General features: G+C 42.5%; 1 protein-coding gene across 1 annotated transcript in view; it reads right to left on the reverse strand.

Moving 5' to 3' along the window:
* MDN1 (midasin AAA ATPase 1) overlaps nucleotides 1-23,404 on the reverse strand; it is a 317,199-nt gene that overhangs the window by 88,379 nt on the left and 205,416 nt on the right. Inside the window, exons 51-61 of the mRNA XM_068231147.1 lie at nucleotides 22,155-22,287; nucleotides 19,933-20,039; nucleotides 16,141-16,280; nucleotides 14,297-14,457; nucleotides 13,858-13,975; nucleotides 8,325-8,535; nucleotides 7,358-7,586; nucleotides 7,151-7,259; nucleotides 4,779-4,946; nucleotides 4,288-4,493; nucleotides 2,363-2,750 (exon numbers count right to left, since the gene is read on the reverse strand). Of these exons, the coding sequence (XP_068087248.1) occupies nucleotides 2,363-2,750; nucleotides 4,288-4,493; nucleotides 4,779-4,946; nucleotides 7,151-7,259; nucleotides 7,358-7,586; nucleotides 8,325-8,535; nucleotides 13,858-13,975; nucleotides 14,297-14,457; nucleotides 16,141-16,280; nucleotides 19,933-20,039; nucleotides 22,155-22,287 (1,970 nt within the window). The remainder of the gene's footprint in view (nucleotides 1-2,362; nucleotides 2,751-4,287; nucleotides 4,494-4,778; nucleotides 4,947-7,150; nucleotides 7,260-7,357; nucleotides 7,587-8,324; nucleotides 8,536-13,857; nucleotides 13,976-14,296; nucleotides 14,458-16,140; nucleotides 16,281-19,932; nucleotides 20,040-22,154; nucleotides 22,288-23,404) is intronic.

A 23,404-nucleotide genomic window follows, 5' to 3' on the forward strand; every position in this document is an offset into this window, starting at 1 on the left:
GGATTTATAGAGCGCCGACATCTTCCGCAGCGCTGTACAGAGTATATATAGTCATGTAACTAACTGTGCATCAGAAGAGCTTACAATCTAATTCCTGCCATAGTCATATGTCCATTGCAGTCTAGGGCCAATTTGTGGGGAAGCCAATTATTATCTATATGTGTTTGGGTGAGGGAGGAAAACCACACCAACACCGGGAGAACATACAAACTCCTTGCAGATGTTGACTTGGCTGGGATTCGAACCAGGGACCCAGCACTGCAAGACGAGATCTCTAACCACTACATCACTTTCCTGGTTAAAACAACATTTAGATTATGTTCCTAGTACAATGTATGGTGACAATATTGTTTTTGCTTTCTCACTGTACACTATTGATGATTACAAAACATTATTTGCAAAAATAATGGTAATATACCTTCATGGCATACATATTTAAAAAGCAAATTTCCTAAGGTAAAAATATGTTTTTGTCTTTTATATTCAGTCACTGTTTTCATTTTTTTTTGATAGAGAATATGCAAAAATGTAATTGCTTTTGATTCAGTTTTTGACTAAAAAGAATACACAAGACATGTGCCTCAATACTAAACTCTCTAAACTCTATTCTAGTACTTATCACGATTAAAATGGTAGCACATATGTCTCTTTTAGTTTTGCTAAAACATTCCCAAGTTTGATCATAATTTTGAAATTTTGAAAATGACTTTATGTTGGATTGAGTTTGTCCTTACCTATTTTTTATGTGATGTGGGTCCAAGCTTTAAGACACACCAAAATGTATTTTACAAGTCGTCACAGTTAAAATGATACCACGTGCCTCATATAGTAACAAACTGGTGGTGCACTCTAAACAACTACACTGAACGTATATACTGTATATGTCCTGTTGTCATTAAGTGGTTTTAAAGAAGTTTCCTGACACTGTTTGCTGTTGCCGTCAGCATTCGCGAGTGCTTTCTTTCACTGTACAGACGCAGTTCGAAACTCATGCCTGCGCACTTCACAATAGGTCTGCGAGGCTCAGAGGAACTTCACAGTGGCTTTGAAGTAACAAGGATCTGGAAACAAGGAATGGTGGGGATCCTGACAGAAACAAGCAGGTCCAGGACACTCCGGAATAGGTTAATCTAGCCCACCATGGGCTTTATTTAATAGCTTTTACCCAATGCTTAGATCATTTTAAAGGATTCCGTCATCCCAGCCCTGTTATCTTAAAGAGACTCCGTAACAAAAATTGCATCCTGTTTTTTATCATCCTACAAGTTCCAAAAGCTATTCTAATGTGTTCTGGCTTACTGCAGCACGTTCTACTATCACCATCTCTGTAATAAATCAACTTATCTCTCTCTTCTCAGACTTGTCAGCCTGTGTCTGGAAGGCTGCCAAGTTCTTCAGTGTTGTGGTTCTGTGATGCATCTCCCCCCTCCAGGCCCCTCTCTGCACACTGCCTGTCTATTATTTAGATTAGGGCAGCTTCTCTCTTATCTTTTACAAGCTGGATAAATCCTCCTCTGAGCTGGCTGGGCTTTCACATACTGATGAATTACATATGGGCAGAGCTGTCTGCACTCTGCAGGAATAAACAGCCTGACACTTCAGTGGAAGATAGCTGCAGGGGGAAAGGAACACACAAATGATCTCTTGAGATTCAAAAGGAAGGGTGTATACAGCCTGCTTGTGTATGGATGTATTTTCTATGTGTGGACATACTGTACATCAACCTACTTCCTGTTTTGGTGGCCATTTTGTTTGTTTTTAAACAAACTTTAAAAAACTGTTTTTAACCACTTTTAATGCGGCGAGGAGCGGCGAAATTGTGACAGAGGGTAATAGGAGATGTCCCCTAACGCACTGGTATGTTTACTTTTGTGCGATTTTAACAATACAGATTCTCTTTAAGAGACTGAATAGTTGTGTCAGGACCACAAGTACTTATTGCACTGAAGGATCACCTCAATGAAACTGGGAGAATTCCCCACATCAAAGCATTACAAATAGACAGAAATGAGATTTTTGTTTCATCTGATAGTGAGACAAATATGCCAGCTCGAAGCCTTATAAATCCCATCTCAGCTCAGATTTAAACATACATGTGTTTTTAGAACTGCTTGGCTACAAACTGGAGTTTAGTCTTGAAGAATTGGCTTTAGCTGTATGGAAGGAGCTTTGAATTTTGGTTTCCAACTTCCTATAGGCAGTGTTTTTACCCTACTGTTAATCGTGTCCCCCAATGAACAGTGAAAATTACATTGCAGCAAAAAAAAAATTAAAAAGGGGGGGGGGGGATTATTTTTTTATAAATATCAGTGAATGATGATGATTAAAATTTAATTTTATCCAATAAAACCTCTACACTTACCTCTTCTTCATTATACTGTAATTTGTATTTCCTCTTAATTGCTGGGTCAAAAGTGGTAAGTGGTAGCCAGAGGTGAACTTGCAGCAAGCCCAAGTTTATCCACAGGGTACCTCGATGGGATGCCTCAGCAGCCCGAACTGTATCATCAACGTCGTCATAAAATTGCTGAAGACATGTCAATAAAAGTTTGATAATGTTCTCAGGCAACTTTTCTGGACTTGACCAATCTCTCATAATATCCTGTATGTAATGATATGCAGAGGGATCTTTTGTAGGAAGATGGTCACAATACTGCAAAAACTCTTCTTGGAGATTGGAGGGAACAATATCTTTAAGTGCAACAAAGTGGTGATATAGCAAAAGTCCTTGAAGTCTAGAGTCTGTGTTCCTACAAAACAAAATATGAATTAGAAATATTTATTTTTGCTGTTCTGCAAAAAAAGATTAAAAAAAATCATCCATACTATTAGATTTCCACTCATTTAGGGAAAACTGTACTTCAACACTGTCTCCCTAATTACATTTTGCTTAAAGAATACCAGTACCAAAATTTTCGGAGAAACAGGGGGAGCCAGCACGTATAGTGAGCTGTCCTGATGGTAACCGCCTCCCCCCCATTCACCTGTGCCTCCTCCTTTCTCATCTAAAGCCCCCTGGCGGCCTCTTACGGCTCAACTGCGCACACGCTAGCCCGGCTTGGGCGCATCCTTCAGCATGTGACCGGAAGCACTCTGCGCATCGTGACGTTATGTGCATTCACAGAGCTCTCTTGGCCGCATGCTGAGGGATGCACAAAGGCCGGGCTAGCACCTGTGCAGTGGAGCCCGACTCCGGTGACCTAGAAAAGGCACCCAGAGGGCTTTAGACGAGAAACCAGGGTGACAAAGGAGAACGGGGGGGAGTGGTGTCCTTCAGGACAGCGTACTATACATGCCAGCTCAACCAGTTTCTCAGAAGATTTTCGGCTCTGGTATCCTTTAAAGGTAGCCCTTCAATAAAGCAAATGTACTCAAATTCTGTTTTTTCCCTTGTATGGCAATTTGTGAGGATAGAAGGGGCCAACTGTTTACAAACAGGTAAAGTGAAAAGCCTCTGTAATCTGGATTTACTGTGTAATCAACATACATTGATACTTATTTTCATACTGTTATTGTAGTGTTCACTGAAATAAAGGAAGGTGCTATCTAGGGGGTGCAGAAATGGTGCTATAGATAAGGCGGCCATAGAAAGCGATGTTCTAGCACTGTTTTTAAACAATGGGAGTATGTTTTCGCCCTTCTAAAATATTTTCAGTTAACTTTTAAAGTCAAATCCTTAAAATTTAAAAGAAAAAAATGAAGGTAGAGTTGTGCCAAACGCTTTGGCCCTATGTTGGTTTATTCAGGTCTACAGAAATTCAGGGCCTTTAACAAGATGTATTAGTTATCCCTATGGGAGAGTTGTTGGTTGTTTTAAGTCTATAAAAAGAAATGAGGAAAAACAATTGCCCGAAAATAAGTAAAGTATGCTCCATTTCAATGTTAATAATCAATGCATTGATGTATTAAACCTGTTTTTTATGTGGGGCTGCGACCCTGAGACTTCCCCCTCCCGAGGCAAGTACCCCCCAGGGGAACTTTTTGATGTTACAGGTTTTCTTTAATGTGGTTGCCTGCTCTGTTAGGTCATGGCTCAACATTGCCCCCGTTACAACTTGGCTTCCACTCCATCTCTTGTCGGTCTTCCATGTACATACATTTATGTTAAAATAGTAGTACCGTTATTAACTGGGTCATATAAAATGACTATAATTTTACCTCAATTACATGTAATGGAATTTTAAATTATTTTTCAAGCAAGACAAGAAGAACGAAAAAAAAACAGAAAGAGAAAAACAAATACAAGGTTGAAAAGATTTCCAAATTATAATAACTATAGTTACAGACCTAAAGCTGGCCAAAGAAGAAACTGCCATATTTGTCCAAAGTGCTGTGTTGGTCATTTGCAGTTGGTGTATTTTCTCATTCCCCTCTCCAAGGCTCACATGGGAGGTCAGAAGCCCAGTCATATCTAATGGTACTGCTTTGCTGCTGCTCAAAAGAACTTCACAGAAGCATTTTGAGAACACCGCTCTGTTTAAAATACCAGGACCCTACAGAAATAATAATAATAAAAAAAACATAATAAACGTTATACATATTAACCTTAATAATGGAAAGAAAATTAATAAGAAAGGCAATAACTCAAATTAGGTCCTAACAGGTCCATTATATATTATAAATTCAATAAAGGTTATGCCAAAATAAATAATACTTGCTAATGATTGCCAATTTTAGTACACACTGTTAATTATTCATACAACCATATACCAGTGGCAAAACAGTTATACGTTTTAGACATGATGGTGTATTTGGCACATTTTGCCAGAGATACAAACCTTCACAGAAGGTTCCACAAGGACTTCAGGAGTAGTACCAATTGAAGAGGAGACTGCTTTCCAAGAGGACCAGTAATCTGGATCAGTAGTCACAGTACTATTCCAGAAAGATGAAAATACGCTGCATATAAGCTCTGACCACAGCAATGCAACATCACCAGAGCTAATCTGCAAGAAGAAACACCACAATTCATAAATATAACACCATGTCAGGAAATAGCCATGTTCTAGAATTTTCAATTTCAAAAGTAATTATTAAGTGGATAAAAAAGTCAGATACTTCCCTATGGATATGGAAGGCTCTGGATTCTATAGTACCCTTTTCCCTGTCCTCTCTCGTTCCCCGTGTTCCAGCACTGTCAACCCCGTTTCAATTGCCATCTAAGGAGGCTTTGACAGCACCCGTGTCCCCTAGTGCTACTGAAGACAGACAGCTCTGTACTGTGCACGTGCAAGCGCTTCCAAAGCCTAACAAATGCTCATGGATGTGTATTTGACCAGTGGGTCGAATACACACAATTGGGGTGAGGACGCTAGAACGAGGGGAGTAAGAAGACAGGGAAGCCTCTATAGGATCCAGAGCCTTCCCTCTCCATAGGTATTTTTTTAATCACTTTACATTTACTTAAATGTCCAAAACCTAAAGCAATAAAAACTATCCGTCAATTAATTGAAACCACTTGAAGTTTAATGGGAACAATAAAAAGCACTCATAGTCCAATAAGAAACACAACAAACTGATATTTGCAAATATCAACAATTGCATGATACAATAAAGAATAGTTAGTAATGACTGTCTCAGTATGTCACAGTAAATTTACCCTCAAGTTTTCCAAAAGCGGAAAACAAAAATCTACCTCTGTGCCATCCATCTGGTGCAAATGTCCCATACACATAGCAAATCAAATCAACCGTCTTGAGGGTGAATTTTATTGTTCCTATGAAATGTTATGTTTTAACTACCGGTATATATTAATATATACTAATATATTAAGTTTGTCATGAATTGATCATTGGTGTATTTCTCACAAGTTCCTTACTTCAAGTACTAATTTTCCTTGAATTCTAAATTAGAGTATTTTTAGTAACAGTCTCATGGCTATTAGACAAATGTTAAAGTGGATCCGAGATGAAAAACCAACTATAACAAGTAACTTATCTATATATCTTATCTAAAGTTTAGACAGTTTACACAGCAAATATAGCTGCAAACAGCTTTAATAGAATATGATTATTTCTTCGTGTGATACAATGACAGCAGCCATGTTGTTTGTAAACATTACACAGAGGCAGGCTTATCTGCATCTTGAGCAAAAAACCTAATCCCCCCTCCTCCTTCCCTCTGCCTCTGAAATCTCTTGCTAGTAATACCTCCCCCTCCTCCTGCCCAGACTGAGCTCCCATGAGCCCTTGCTACTGTCTGAAAGTGCCTTGGCTCTCTGAAAACCTGTGGGCGTGGCTTGTTTAGTTTATAGGGAATTAGAGTATTAAAACAAAAGGGTATTTGGCTTGAGGAATGCCCTATAAACAAAAGGAAAACAATAGGAATGCCCTATAAACAATAGGAAAGGAACACAATTATGCAATGAGTAAAAGTTCATCTCGGATCCACTTTAAAGATCAAATGCAGAGAGCTGCACAACAGTTATTCCTTCTGTTCAATAGTAAAAAAAATTTGGGCACAGACAGACCACAGTCACCCAAATGATTGTTATTTATTGCATTTGTAAAGCTCCAACATATTACGCAAAGCTGAATAAAATAGACTAATACTTTAAGTCCATTAGCACTGTGTCTCCCCCCTCTGTGCACATCTGGCACTATGCTGTTGCAGAATTTTCACTTCATTTTTACAAAGAAAAAAAAAAGACGTTTCCAAAATTGTAAGTGTTCTAAACATATCTGAAGATACTGAACCTCCATATATGTGCAAAATAGACCACTTTCAGTGGGAAAATTCTTCACACATTTATTTGTAAAAGTGAAAAGTGGACAGTTCTAGAACAGTACCAAAATGTTGAGAGTTGCAAATTGCTCTCTCGTTATACTCTCACTTGCCAGGTATTCCGATTTTTTCAACAGCCTTTTTCTACAATGTTTACGAGCACACAACGGAGCCGGAATTACACAGACATGATTGGACATGGTCAGGGCAAAGTAACCGATTACGGTCATTATCTTCAACTATTATGTTGAAGATTTTAATGGTGGCATGCAAGGACTGGCAGTGTCTGCAGAATCACACGGACCCTCTAGACAGGTACGTCAGCCTTCAAGGCACATACCACTCTGGTGAGTGTAGAATGCAAAATTTGGTTACAGGCATCCTTTAAGCATAAAATCTATGTCTGCATTCAAAACAGTGGCATTACCTCAGTCTGTTGAGTAAGGAAGCTGAATACTCGAAGCTGGTGTGGAGGGAACGAGGTTTGTTTCAGACAAAACGTCACCAGCTGCTTTAAGTCAGTCTGCATGTTTTTTCTGTGGAGCAAAAAGTTAAATATGTAGTTAAAGTCTTTTACATGTGTTTGTACAAGCAAAACCTCATATAAATCAGGAAAAGCAGCATCTAACATTACCTTACATAATAAGAATGTGACAACAGGTCAGTTGTCAGTTTGTATTGCCAAAGCAGCATGATATAATCCATGCCAGGCCACATCTGAACTTTAACTGAAAGCTGTGCTAAATCTTCTGGGCTCATCTGTGCACAAACATTTTCTTCATGACTTTTCTCTTCAGAACACAAATTAAGTCCTTGTTTCTTCAGGTCTACACACAGCAGTTTCACAGCCTCTAAAAGTTCATCTGAAAGCACAAGAGTTAATTTTAATAACATTAGCAACTCTTGTCAATCCCTCTGCTTGATACCTCATGCATAGTGGAAATAACCAGTGAATTCATAAACCTCAGTAGAGTCTCTCTCCACTTATTAGTAAGAAATCGCTAGGATGATTAAAAATAAAAAAGGTTGTTAAATAGTCATGTGACCACTCACTCATTCAATTGTTTCAATGCCCACATTGAAGAGAGAGGCATGTAGCACAGGTCTCCTAGTCCCTTATGGATGCGGGTGTGAATCAGACTGCCAAGAATAAAGACTTTGCCATGAGCTTCAGGGCCAAGAGAAGGAGACTTGGTAGGTAGTTAGCAGGGTGATTGCAAAAATAAAAAAAACACCTGACTTCCTACTGTGGCAGACGGGGTTATATTCAATAAAAACTCCAGTTTATAGAAAATTTGTGTACCCAGGCATAATTTCTCCATTCATACGCTGTATGCTTGTTCTCTAGAAGAAGTTATTGAGCAAGTCAAGACTCACTGTTCCAGAACGAATATGTGGTGCATGGATTGGGAAACTACTAATATATATTATATAATATATATATATATATATATATATATATATATATATATATATATATATATATATATATATATATATATATATATATATGTTATAATCTCACTGGAGTTTTGCGCTATGGCAGACTTATTTTCACATAAGGATTAAACATTCCAAAGAATCTTAGAAAAAACTTTTACCAGTATTGATGTCTTCTTGATAATTTGCACGAAGTATAGATGTCCATTCATTGAGTGCTTTGAGTTTTGTTTCTGAAGATGAGCTTGCTGCAATTAACCTGCACAGATCCTGATGCCAACTGCTCTCTCCTTTAGTTGGTCTCAGATCTACTACTGAAAGGGAACTGTTCAGCAGCCTCATCTTCTCCACACATTGTACTACAGACTCTTCCTGTATAATGTAAAGTAAGCAGCAGTTACAATCATACAGTCTTTTCAAAAGTACAACCTGAACATAAAAAGCTCCCCAAATAGGCAAACTGTACGTATGCTTTGATTTAGTTAGTGCCTAGGAAATGTCCTACCTATGTAACATAGTAAAGGATAAGAGTACTTAGAAAGTGCTCATATTGATCTTCTCGGTGCTCCTAAGATCCACCCCAAAAGTCCCCCTATTCTCACCCAAAATGCTACAACAGGTTCTGGCTGCTTAGTGCTCAGGGTATCTGGAAAGCAGTTAACTGCTGACCCACATCTCCTTTCAGTTTGCTCTAGATGGCCTCTCCATTGAATTTCATGGATAGAGTGCAAACCATCAAGAAGGCAGAGATACTGTGCCACCAAAATGTATCAGTGCTCTACTGTTTCAAATGCTTCACAAGTTGCTACAATAAGTAGTGTCCTGGTACCTGTGGGTGCGGTTATGTGAATGAAGGTATCCATGGCCCCCTTGGTATGTGGAGGGAATGGTGTCACCAGTGTACTCATATTTTTCAAAGTAAAAGAAGGTCTGCACCACAGAGCATGCTTACTGCAAACTTTGTATGTGCTTCACATTTTAATATTGTCAGATATTGGCTAACCAACTAATGCAGTGAACAGTGTTGCCCTTTCCATATCCTCTTAGGGTTCTGGCAGCTGTTTATTTGCTATTCTGCTGAGATCTGCAACAGGTAGCTGGTTTCCCCTTACAGGAATTTTGGCTATGAGGATTATTTTATGGAAAGTCTAAACATGACAATGACAGGTCCATTTAATCTGCAGCTAATTAAGATTCCACAAGGAATATAATGTCCTACTAAAAAACAAAAGCTTAACAACTATTCTAAAAATACCAGCGTTTAAATTCAAGCATTTTGGTGCCATTCACTTAAAGCCAATAGGTACCGGATTAAAAAAGAAAAAGTCAGATACTCACCTAAGGAGAGGGAAGGCTCGGTCCTAATGAGTCTTCCCTCTCCTCTCCCGGTGCCCTCGGTGCTGCGCTGGCTCCCCCGTTCGCGTCCGCCGCCGCAGGGACTTCGGAGGTCTTCGGGAGCACTCGGGCTTCCGAAGACGGGCCGCTCCATACTACGTATGCGCGAGTGCGTCATAGAGGGCGCTCGCGCATGCGTAGTATGGAGCAGCCGCGTCATTGGGAGCCCGAGTGCTCCCGAAGGCATGCGGAAGTGGCAGTATTTGACCGAACTGGTCGAATACTGCCACGGGGTTCCTGCGCGGGACCGGGCACCGGGAGAGGAGGGGGAAGGCTCATTAGGACCGAGCCTTCCCTCTCCTTAGGTGAGTATCTGACTTTTTCTTTTTTCATCCGGTAAACATTCCCTTTAACACAGTAAATCCTAATTAAACACTTAAAGCGGTATTGTCACCATTAAAATCAAATTTCAACAGCAACTGGTCTGAGTGTATTAAGTGATAAAGATGCTAATCTTGCATTCAAAACTTGCAAAACTTTTTCTGCTGTTATGGTTTGTAGTTATCGCATGCTTTAGGAGCACTGGCCCTAGTGCCAAACCGTGCCAAAGAGTTGAATGCTGGGAGTTCTTTTTATCTATAATATATTCCTCCTCTTCCACTTATTTCCCTTCCTAGCTGCTTATCAGAAAAACCCTCTGATTACTTGTTTACAAGCAAGGCTACGGTGACTCAGCGATTGGAGGATAAGACAGAGCAGTTCCTAGTATACACCTCAGTGGGAGTGTCTGAAGACTGGGAGGAGGGCAGCTAATGAATACACAATGAGCGAGAGAAGGGAGGGGGAAAACGAGAGAAGGGAGGGGGGAAAACGAGAGAAGGGAGGGGGGAAAACGAGAGAAGGGAGGGGGGAAAACGAGAGAAGGGAGGGGGGAAAACGAGAGAAGGGAGGGGGGAAAACGAGAGAAGGGAGGGGGGAAAACGAGAGATGGGAGGGGGGAAAACGAGAGATGGGAGGGGGGGAAAACGAGAGAAGGGAGGGGGGAAAACGAGAGAAGGGAGGGGGGAAACCGAGAGTCGGGGGGGAAACCGAGAGTCGGGGGGGGAGCCGAGAGTCGGGAGGGGGGGGGGGGGAAACAACCGAGTCGGGAGGGGGGGGAAGCAACCGAGTCGGGAGGGGGGAGGAAACCGAGAGGCGGGAGGGGGGAAACCGAGAGGCGGGAGGGGGGAAACCGAGAGGCGGGAGGGGGGAAACCGAGAGGCGGGAGGGGGGAAACCGAGAGGCGGGAGGGGGGAAACCGAGAGGCGGGAGGGGGGAAACCGAGAGGCGGGAGGGGGGAAACCGAGAGGCGGGAGGGGGGAAACCGAGAGCCGGGAGGGGGGAAACCGAGAGCCGGGAGGGGGGAAACCGAGAGCCGGGAGGGGGGAAACCGAGAGCCGGGAGGGGGGAAACCGAGAGCCGGGAGGGGGGAAACCCGAGAGCCGGGAGGGGGGAAACCGAGAGCCGGGAGGGGGGAAACCGAGAGCCGGGAGGGGGGAAACCCGAGAGCCGGGAGGGGGGAAAACCGAGAGCCGGGAGGGGGGAAAACCGAGAGCCGGGAGGGGGGGAAACCGAGAGCCGGGAGGGGGGGAAACCGAGAGCCGGGAGGGGGGGAAACCGAGAGTCGGGAGGGGGGGGGAACCGAGAGTCGGGAGGGGGGGGGAACCGAGAGAAGGGGGAGGGGAAACCGAGAGAAGGGGGAGGGGAAACCGAGAGTCGGGAGGGGGGGGAAACCGAGAGAAGGAGAGGGGGGAACCGAGAGTCGGGAGGGGGGGGGGGGGAACCGAGAGTCGGGAGGGGGGGGGGGAACCGAGAGTCGGGAGGGGGGGGGAACCGAGAGTCGGGAGGGGGGGGGGGGGGAACCGAGAGTCGGGAGGAGGGAAACCGAGAGTCGGGAGGAGGGAAACCGAGAGTCGGGAGGAGGGAAACCGAGAGTCGGGAGGAGGGAAACCGAGAGTCGGGAGGAGGGAAACCGAGAGTCGGGAGGAGGGAAACCCGGGAGGAGGGAAACCGAGAGTCGGGAGGAGGGAAACCGAGAGTCGGGAGGAGGGAAACCGAGAGTCGGGAGGAGGGAAACCGAGAGTCGGGAGGAGGGAAACCGAGAGTCGGGAGGAGGGAAACCGAGAGTCGGGAGGAGGGAAACCGAGAGTCGGGAGGAGGGAAACCGAGAGTCGGGAGGAGGGAAACCGAGAGAAGGGAGGAGGGAAACCGAGAGTCGGGAGGAGGGAAACCGAGAGTCGGGAGGGGGGGGGAACCGAGAGTCGGGATGGGGGGGGGGGGGAACCGAGAGTCGGGGGGGGGGGGACCGAGAGTCGGGAGGGGGGAAAACAAGAGTCGGGAGGGGGGGGAAAACAAGAGTCGGGAGGGGGGGAAAACAAGAGTCGGGAGGGGGGGGAAAACAAGAGTCGGGAGGGGGGGAAAACAAGAGTCGGGAGGGGGAGAAAACAAGAGTCGGCAGGGGGGGGGGGAAACAAGAGTCGGGAGGGGGGGAAAACAAGAGTCGGCAGGGGGGGGAAACAAGAGTCAGGGGGGGGGAACAAGAGTCAGGGGGGGGGGAACAAGAGTCGGGAGGGGGGTAAACAAGAGCCGGCAGGGGGGGGGGAACAAGAGTCGGCAGGGGGGGGGGGAACAAGAGTCGGCAGGGGGGGGGGGGAACAAGAGTCGGCAGGGGGGGGAAACAAGAGTCGGGGGGGGGGGGAACAAGAGTCGGGAGGGGGGAAAACAAGAGTCGGCAGGGGGGGGAAAACAAGAGTCGGCAGGGGGGGGGAAAACAAGAGTCGGGGGGGGGGGGAACAAGAGTCGGGAGGGGGGAAAACAAGAGTGGTCGGGAGGGGGGGAAAACAAGAGTGGTCGGGAGGGGGGGAAAACAAGAGTCGGCAGGGGGGGGAAAACAAGAGTCGGGGGGGGGGGGGGGAACAAGAGTCGGGAGGGGGGAAAACAAGAGTGGTCGGGAGGGGGGGAAAACAAGAGTCGGCAGGGGGGGAAAACAAGAGTCGGGGGGGGGGGGGAACAAGAGTCGGGAGGGGGGAAAACAAGAGTGGTCGGGAGGGGGGAAAACAAGAGTGGTCGGGAGGGGGGAAAACAAGAGTGGTCGGGAGGGGGGGGAAACAAGAGTCGGGAGGGGGGGAAAACAAGAGTCGGGAGGGGGAGAAAACAAGAGTCGGGAGGGGGGGAAAACAAGAGTCGGGAGGGGGGGAAAACAAGAGTCGGGAGGGGGGGAAAACAAGAGTCGGGAGGGGGGGAAAAACAAGAGTCGGGAGGGGGGAAAAACAAGAGTCGGGAGGGGGGAAAAACAAGAGTCGGGAGGGGGGAGGGGGGGAAAACAAGAGTCGGGAGGGGGGAAAAACAAGAGTCGGGAGGGGGGAAAAACAAGAGTCGGGAGGGGGGAAAAACAAGAGTCGGGAGGGGGGAAAAACAAGAGTCGGGAGGGGGGAAAAACAAGAGTCGGGAGGGGGGAAAAACAAGAGTTGGGAGGGGGGGAAATCAAGAGTCGGGAAGGATATGATGTCAGCATTAGCTTGGCAAGATGGCCACTGCCTAGAATAGGATTTTCTGCTTTTCCTTTATAAAATTCACAGGAATCAGTACGTGGATAGCACAATACATCTGTTATGTAAGTAGAAGTAGTATTTATCTACTTATATATGTGTTTTTTATTTCTAGGTTAGCATGGGTGTCGCTTGTTCTTTAAAGTAAAGATACTAGCGAACGTTTCCTGACCACAAAAACTGAAGAGGTGCCAGAAAAAACACCAAATATCCACCCTGATTCCAACAGTACCACAGATTTCTATAGTGGTTTTCCTGGCCATTTTCTTGGTTGCCCTACCTTTTGTGTCCTTACCTCTACCTCTAGATTGTAAGCCTTTGGGCAGGGTCCTCCTCCTTTTGTGTCCTACCTGATCATGCACCTCCATTACTGTGCACCCATGCTATGCATCTGAGTGTACCTAACTTGCATAATCTCCATGCTCCCATCCAGTGACTAAGCATTACATTGTACTCATACTGTGCTGCATGATCTGGTCTTTCTTGTATTCCTGTATTGTCATATTGCTGTATGTCACCCCTAAATATTGTCTGTAACCTAAACGAATGTCCAGCGCTGCGTAATATCTTTATAAATACAATAAATAAATATAATACCTGTGTGCACAAGACCATAGGGTTCATTTACACTGTCAGTGTCCGTGCATTTACCTGTGCTACATAATATACGGTTTTAAAATATAATCATCTTAAATTGGCTTTGAAATTTACAACAGTAACTGTTTATTTGCGGTGTGTCATTTGAGAGCCACAGGATTTTTTTTTCTCATACCTTGAAAGGTAGCGGTCTGCCTAGAACCTTCTGAAGCAGTTTTACACTGGCAGGCATCTGTGTGGAAGAGACATATTTCTGTACACTCTCAGAGACTGCCTGAACTTCCTGAGATAGCCTAAAACAAAAAACAAAGTCATTTGATCAAAGAATACATAAGCTCAAAAAGAAGGCAATTCGTTCATATTAATTATAGAATAACCATACAGATCATATAATAAAAGATACCATTATAATGTATTCAGATACAGTACATCAAATATGTTTTTGCCGACTGAGTAATTTCAACCCTTATAACACTTGCCCTTATAGAGAGATTTTTATTGCAACACCTCAGATTGTCTCACAGTGAATGGATTATAAACAATTATACAAGTAATGCTTTCTAGAATTTTCATTCATGTATAAGGGTAACTATTGCAGATGCACCAATACTAACCTGTGACGCTCATGTCCAATGAAGAGCTGAGTGATTGGCTTTAAACAGTACTTTGTTACCCAGTGCCAATGTAAGGTCAGCAAGGCCAGATCAGCAGACTCCAATCCAACAGTTTCAGTTAACAGCCTGAAGCGATCACGCCATTGGATGCAACACATCAACTAAATGGAAACACCCGCATCAAATACATTTCCTCAAGTAACATTTAACATTAAAAGAAACATCAACCTGTTAACTAACACAAAAAAAGATTAATCAAAATATCATTAGATAAACACTACATTTTATAGGAAAAGTGAAACTAATCATGCTCAAGACTGTAAAAGCATGCAGACAAGATACCAAAATAAAACATTAAAAATCATCACTGATAGAAGGCGTGGCAAAACTGCAAATATACTCAATAGGAAAGGAGGGTGTAATCACAATAAAATAAGATCATTGTCTGCTCCTACTGAAGAGGTCTCTAGAAACTCCAAGGTCTATATACAAAATAAATACTTTTTATTGCAGTGATGGGGAGAGCCTTATAAATTAGAGGATATGCCTTGCCTAAAGGTTGGACACTAAAGTTGCTCTCCCCAGTGTCCCAAGGATTAATTTTGATTCCATCTATTAGCTATTTTATTCTCCTTTTTGCATTCTTATCCTTTCTATTTATGTAACCCTTTTATTACGAGGTCTTCTTGGATTAGAAAAGTCCAGCTCTTCACGTTCCGGTCTAACTGCAGGTTAGGTGCCTAGCTTTGTCCATATTAATTACTCTGAGAATAAATAACTACAAGTGTGAAAATCCTCAGAGCATCCACAGCATCAGAAGAAAAAGTCTGTTATGTTCACTCTAGAGTGCAATTAACCCTTAAAGGGACCCTGATGATAAAAACAAAATTGACACTTAAAGAGACACTGAAGTGAAAAAAAAATTATGATATAATGAATTGGTTGTGTAGTACAGCTAAGAAATAAAGCATTATTTGTTTCCAGTACAGGAAGAGTTAAGAAGCTCCAGTTGTTATCTATGCAAATAGCCATTGAGCTCTACAACTTTGAAAGCTGCAGAGAGCTCTGACTTCTGATTAGGTTATCTCAACTGTATTGTGTTTTTCTTTTGCAGAGAACAGTTCAGGAGAGGTCAAAAGTTCACTGCCTGTTCTGTAACATTATTTAGAATGCTGAGTAATGTTAAATTGCAAATATTAGAGAATGATGCAATGTTATTAAAAAAAAAAAAAAAAAAAAAGCTGTATAACTGAAAATAAAAATATGAGATTTTTTTTTCTACCAATGTTCTAGTAATTACCCCTACTACAGAACCAATTCTTGATATATTTTTTCCGCTTCAGTGTCTCTTTAACTGGGGCTTCCTCCATCCCACTGTAGGCCGCAAGGTCCCCAACTTCATGCCTGAAGTCGTCAGATCTGCTTCCCACTTCAGTGTATAGCGCTGGCCGGCGTGAGAGTCCTGCTCATGCGCAGTTCAATCTCAGAGAACCGTGCATGCAATGGACTCTCATGCCGGCGTGATGACGCATAGCCGGCATAATGGCGCTATACACGGAAGCTGACCTGACGACTTCAGGCTGAAGTTGACCTGTAAACGGAGCCAGGACCAGGTAAGGATCCAGGAGGATGCCGAGGGACCTTGCGACCTATGGTGGGCCGGAGGAAGCCCCAGGTAAGTGTAAATTCTGTTTTTATCACCTGCTTAGAGTCCGTTGAAGATCAGACAGATAAAGTATAAATCTTGCTCACCCTCTTGCCCAAGATTTTGTCTGCAAGTCAAGAATGAGCTCTTTTATGTACCTCAACATGGAACATTTGATTATAATGAAGAAGGGCCTCACCTCAGTTTTAGCTTCATTAGATAATGAAGTGTTGCTGGACTCAAGGTACTCAAACACAAGCATATCCCATAAGTCAAAGAAAGCCGCAAGATGGGCCACAACAGGATGAGGAAGGTCAGCTGCTAAGCGGACAGCTGGATCTATACTCAGAAAAAGGAGAAGTCAGAAAATCTCATAATATAACGATGTTTTCAATAAAAACATGTTAGCTGAATACTCTTTAAAACATATGAAAATGTAAGAGGGACTAAACACAATATAACTTAATAAATTAAAGTGCTATTTTTATTTATAAATTATTTATTCAGGGTTTAGCCGTTGTAAAATCTTACCTTACCCTAGTTTACATTATTACATTTATCAGATGCTGGCATCTGTACTACTAGCAAGGTGAATCACTGTGGGAGGTTTGTTTTTCCTTCCCATCTGTGTAGCGACCATTAATGTCAGTTTCTTTCCCAGCGTGCTCTAGGGCAGAAGGCTGCAGGACATCATAGCCTAGCTTAAACATCACTGGAAGGGGAGTGTTACATACCAATATACAGCAATATACACAAAGATGTGTTTCTGATGCTGAAACTAGGATAATTCACATTAAAATAGGCATCTGAATAATTATTTATGTTCTGCTATGAGCCGCCACAGGTCCTCTTTAACACTTATCTTAAAGGGAACCTAAAATGAGCGGCACATGGAGGCTGACATTTATTTCCTATAAAAACACCACCACTTGCCTGCCAGTCCTGCTGATCCGTTTGACTACAGTAGTGTCTGAATCACATACCTGAAACAAGCATTTGGCTAATCTAGACTTCAGTCAGGGAACCTGATCTGCATGCTTGTTCAAGGTTAATAGCGAAAAGTATCAGAGGCAGAGGATCAGCAGGATAGCCAGGCAATTTGCATTATTCAATCAGAAATAAATAAGTCAGCCACAATACTTCTCTAACGTCAGGTTTTCTTTAAGGAATCTTAAAGAAAGGCTCCCTTGGTCTATAAGAAAAAACAATAACAAAAGAAAGAACGGACTCCTTTTTGCTAGTAAGGTTCAAGATAGTGAGATCCCACACAGGAATGTTATGAATGTCCCCATCTGTTTAACTGATGGGGCACCACATCATTGTACCAGCCCATAGCCATCAGGAAGGGGGCATGGTAACAACTAACACTTGAAGAACCCTCTGGAGGGTAAGCATGGGTACATGTCAGACAGCAATGCTCCAGAAACCGCAAGAAGTGGCCTGGCAGCAGAAGAGGATTGCCCCTCCCCCTCCCAAAAATAAAATGCAAGGTGTGCCGTAAACATGGAATTTGAAAGGACTCCCAATACCTCTGTCCAAAATGTCACTCTACACCACCTTAATCCCTGATTTGAGATCTTCCACATAGTTCTCAAGTATTAGGACTGATTCACGCTGAATAACTTTTTCTAAGCAGTTGTGATTTGAAAAGCTCTTGCTAATGTAATGCTATGTGTGTGTGTTCTCACTTGAGCAATGTGATTTTATAAAAATGATCCATAGCATTGCATTAGCAAGAGCTTTAAAACCCACTACTGGTTTAAAAAAAAAAAAAAAAAGCTCTTGCAACGTGAACCAGCCCTTTTTTTCCACTTTTGCCATAGACTAGGGATGGTCAATGAGATGCAAATAGTTTCATGTTAGTGGAGCATAATGAAAATTGTGTATGCAAATTTGTGGCAAAAAAACCTCAATGTATAGATCATTTAGGTGTGAGTAAGTAGTGATAAAGATATTGCCAGATAAATTGAAGCAGCGCTGAAATGTGAAAATTGCTCTGTTTTTGTAACCTCCTTGGCGGTATTGACTCAGCTTGCTGAGCGTTTCTAGCGATCGCTGCCGATGCGCCACTACCCGACGTGAAAGAGCCCTCCATGCGCAGCCTGGCCAATCAGTGCCAGGCAGCGCTGAGGGGTGGATCGGGACTCCCGATGACATCACGACGTCATCATGATCGTCGCCATGGCGACGGGGAAGCCCTAACGGAAATCCCGTTCAGATGGGATTTCTGGACGGGCTTGATAGCCAGCGAATATCGGAAGGGTGGGAGGGAAGGAGCAGGGCGGGGGGAATCATGTAGCTAGCACTAGGCCAGCTACATGATTAAAAAAAAAAAAATTTAAAACCCCGCTGCGCAGCCACCCTGGCAAAATAAATATAACGCCAGGGTGGAGGCAAAGTTGATAATTATGATTATATACTACAATCAATGTAACCCTAACCCATATGTTTCTATTGTACTGATTTGGAGATGGGTGACAGTTTGATAAAGGTATGGGTTTCCAGACCACAATTGCTATAGATAGGAAAAAACAAGTTACACAATATGGCAGCAACATAAAAAAATACTATTTGCAGTGTTTTTTGTTCTCCAGAATCACTAACAGTGCATTTCTGATCACCTTGCTTAAATAAAGAAAAAAAAAATATTTACAAAAAAATGGGCACTGGCTGCAAAATCAAGCTGGTCCCTGAATTACGTGCAGAAGGGAGAAAATTAGGTAATCAGTTGGGAAATATATTTTTTACATTCCCCAAGATTACATAGCACAGGGAGAGGCATTTTTTCTCCGTGTGCCTCAAAAAGGCACACAGCCAGAACATATGCAGTGTCGGATTGGGAGGTGGAAAAGTTGAGGAAATGCACTTGCTGGCCAAGCATCAGTAATCAGGTGTTGCTGCTCACAGTGAAGACTTTCTGCAGATTGGACTGGAGTGATAACACAGGGATACTGCTGCTTAAGCCAACAGGTGGATTTTCTCAGGTTTTCCACCTCCCAGTCCGACACTGAACATATGTACTCGTAGAAAGAACTACAGTAGATATTAAAACTGCTCCACTGTTTGCAGAAAGAGGAGTTGGTCATCTTATAAGCATTCACAGAGGACAATAAACCCTGGATCAGTGAGATTAAGGGTGCATACACACGATTGTCCAATCACTGATCAATTTTACCACATCCGTGTAGTATGAGAGCCAACAGAAAACTATGAACAGATTGAGAAGATAAGCTATCATATTACATGAAAGTGGTAAAATTGGCCAATCAAAATTATGTGTGAACACAGCCTAGCTGACTATAGTTAGTATCAAACTAACAAAACATATTGAGCTGTTACCCCTATGAGACAATTACAGTTGCATAAAGGTGTATGGATTAGGATTAGTGTGGGTCAAGTCCACTGAATTTGTAGGCTATGGGATTACATACAGAGGGCTCCATATCCTAGCTACGGTTTTATATGTGTAATGCTTCTCATTTAAAGGGGAATTTGTGTGGGTCTATCCATTGTACATTACAGGTTTTGTCCCCTGGGGGTTTGTAGGGAGACTTAGCATGTATATGGTGGTTGCTGCATTTGGGGATTTATCCGAATATAGATACATTCACTTTTGTAAGTTGCTTTGAGCAGCTTCATTTATTTATTGATGAATGTTTTAGTGGTTGAGCTGCTTCAACCCTATAAGTTATCAGCTTGTATCAGGTTGTAGAGATCTGGCACTTTTCATGAGCAACTTAGTGCCACATAGATATAAACCTAATATAATAACTATACCAAAACCGGCAAATGTAACATAAATGTCTTCCATGCGTTTGTTATTTCAGTATGACTCACTGGTTAGGAAACTGAGCCTAGTAGATGTGCTTAGTAGTGACTCCATTGTACAGTACAGTAACCAGCAATCATTTCATGAACTAAAATTATTTTAAATCTTATTTTTAAAAAATCGACTGAGTAAAAGCACAATAATTAGAAGGAATGGAAATACCTTGATGAAATTCAACTGCAATTTTCAATGCACTTGATCCCTTTAGCTCTCTGCTTGGATGGTTTTCAATATATGATTGCCGCTGCCTGTTGAGAAGCACTACAGCCCTGTGAAGAAAATGGCAGAACATTTACAATTCAAGAACTTCCTCAATGATTAGAGGCAGAGCTATCTAAATGTATACTTTCTTAAACAATTCATTTGGTCAGCATTGCAGCTAAGTGGATTGCACTTTGCAGCAAAAGAATCCCAGAAGAGTATCCCAGCCTTGGAGTCTGCATACTCTCTAGTTTAATCCCACAACCCAACAACATAGGACATCCATAAAAGTCCTAGAATGTAGCATGGGTAACGTACGCACTCTTTTTTCTTTTTATTGGAATTTGCATATTATAATACAAAACAATACCTCCTTTCAAACAGTTGTAGGCGTATCAACATACAAACAGCCCAATGGACATCCATTAGACCCATCCATCATAAACACCCCACCACCACCTGCCCAAAACAACCCACTTTATTAAAGTTGAGGCACAATACGAAAGGAGAAGGCTTCATACATTACGCAATCTGTTTTGTCATTTACATGTTTCTTTCATGCATACAATGCAAGCACTCTTGAAAGATAGTTAATAAAATTCCTTTTTCAGTTGAATCTGTAATGTGGCCACACGCAGTCTCTCAATGAAAAATCATTCAAAACGTTTAAACTGAATGAAGCAGCACATAAATGTTATCTCAATGTGATTCATTTTAAGCAACCAAACAAGCTTTTTTTTTTTTTTTTTTTTTTAAATCGAACTGCAGTGCCAAAATAATAGTTACAATCTGTAGTGATAAATGGAGTGGACTGGTGGTGTTATGCTAGGTAAACACGGTACGATTTTCTGTGCGATAGATGGATCCGATTGATAAAATCCCTCATGTCTGATATTACTCCCGATCGATTCTGCTCTTGATTTCTCATAGAATTAAATGGAAAAAGAGCGAAGATAAGAGAATCAAGAGCAGAATTGAGCAGAAAAACGATCGGGTCGGAAAATCACATGGCAAATCGTACCACGTGTATCCAAAATCAAGATATTAAACACATCCCTAAGTTACTTCATTCTGCAAATGGTAATTAGGGATTGGCGATTAGGGATGAGCAGGCAAATTTTGTGTTTTCGGCACAAAAATTACAAATACGAGTGAGGAGAGATTTTTTCCCCAAAAAAATTTCACGAGATGAAGTAGGCAGTTTCCTTTTTACAAAATGAAGCATCCTTCTCACACAGTTTTACTTTAGTGCGCATGTAGGTTAGCGAGCCCATAATAAAAGCTGTTCCCATTTTTGCATGGTCATCCAAGGTGTCTGGCTACACATGCGTATAAAAAATGAAAGAAAAATTTTACAATTTGATTGTACTATTCTGCTCTACCTCCGTGAAAGTATAGCATTTTCATGGGGGACATGTTAATTACACTCGCTGTTTGGGTGACATAACATCTGCACTCACAATGCGGGGACATGACGTCTGATCTTGATCTGTGGGACATAATGGCTACATTTGTTATGTGAGGGACAGGATATCTACAGCTACCATACAAAGGGCATGATGGGTACTCTTGTTCTGTGGGGGACATAATATCCACACTTGTTATGTGATGCAGATGATATTGACTCTTGTTAGGTGAAGGTCATGAAAATAATTGCACATACAGTTGACTCCCTTTATAGTCAACTCCAGGGGACCAGGAAAAGTGGTTTACTATATCAGACGTTTACATTATCAGAATTGGTGATACATTGTATGTTTTAACAGATGCATTTGTTGGGACCTGAGGACTGAGTTTACTATATCCAGAGGTTTACTAATTCAGAGTTTACTAAAATGAGTTTGTACTATATTATATGGCACATGGCATAAAACATGCGGGACAAGTTTTATTTCAATACATATAAAAGGCATAGCATACACCAAATCAATCATCAGTTTTACACACAGTCCTAGAATAATGACTGTTACTCTGTTACCAAAGAGGACATCAGTGTTTAAAATGTTATCTGTCGATTGTTGAAGTAGCAGAACATGAAAATAATTTTTTTCATCCCAATCATAAACATTTAAGGAAAACAAGTTTGGATAGGCAACAAAATAGGTCTATGCCCATTATTGCACATTGCAGCATTAACATTTGACAATTTTAAAGAGAGAACTATTGTTATACATGAGTGTTACCTGTTTGTAACATTGTCTAGCAAGCTAAACAGTTCTTTATCCGGTTCCATTCCTGTGTCAAGACTGAAGGAATGTTTTACAACATCCAGTAGCTGCATATTCCAGCGGAGATCAAGTGGTATGCAAGTTTCATCTAAAAAAAAAGGGGGGGGGGGGGGGGAAGTTCATCTGTTTTTGTATGATGTTGCTAAAGTGACTACCTTAACCTTTTCAGCTGTCTTAAAAGCATAAGAATATATTTTTACTAACCCCTCTAAACCCCCTATTACCTGACTGTATCAGGAACTACTACAGATAGCTGCTTGCCTCCCTAGTATACATATAAGCAGGGGTCATGGCCTCAGTATGTGATAGAGGGAAATTGAGGAGCTGGAATGGTGACAACCAGTGGCTCTGAGGAGCAAGGCTATCCAGCCAGATGGTAGAGTAATTTGTCCCTGAAGCTGAGGACCCCCTCCTACACTGAGTATGGGGTGGGGGTACAGTGATAAGCTAGGTGGAGGCTTTAACTCTCAAAGTGACTATTGGGACACAGTGGCCTCAATTCACTAAGCTTAACTCCTGTCTTTAATAACTCTTCTGAGCTGTTTTACAGTTATCACCATGGTGATATAATTGTGATAACTGTAAAACAGCTCAGAAGAGTTATTAAAGACAGGAGTTAAGCTTAGTGAATTGAGGCCAATGTGTTTCTTTCCCAAAATGAGGAAAGATTAAGAAGGCAGAATTGTTGTCAACTGTGGCTTTAAAAGTTGCTGAGGAAAGAGGAAAAGTAAAAGCTATTGGAGACAATGAAAAATTTGTCCAGCTGAAATCAGAGTTCCAGAGAATAGTATGCAGAGATAAGGGAGCTTATCTGAACCAACAGAGAAGGAAATAGAAACAGACTTTTTTAGGGCCCGTTTCCACTGCTGCGGAAATCGGGCCAAATCCGCAGCGTTTCTCCACAGGGAAACTCTGCCATGGGGATAATGCAGTCGCCGTCCAAATCGCTTGCCTTAGCGATTTGCCTGCATTTTTCCGTGCGGGCAGCAGCGATTTCCCATAGCCGTGCATCTGGGAATAGTCTGCGTACCCGCAGACCAGGAAGTGCTGCTGCGTGTCTCGCAGCCACGTGCGGCGGCTAGTGGAAATGGGCCCTGAAAGACCAGAGATCTTTCTAAGAAAATTGGCCATATCAAAGTAACTTTCTATGGAAAAATGGGAATGGTGAAAGACATGAAAATGATCTGACAGAAGCAGAAGGTGTA

This window comes from Hyperolius riggenbachi, chromosome 4 (assembly GCF_040937935.1).
Source record: "Hyperolius riggenbachi isolate aHypRig1 chromosome 4, aHypRig1.pri, whole genome shotgun sequence".
NCBI classification, from domain to species: Eukaryota; Metazoa; Chordata; class Amphibia; order Anura; family Hyperoliidae; genus Hyperolius; species Hyperolius riggenbachi.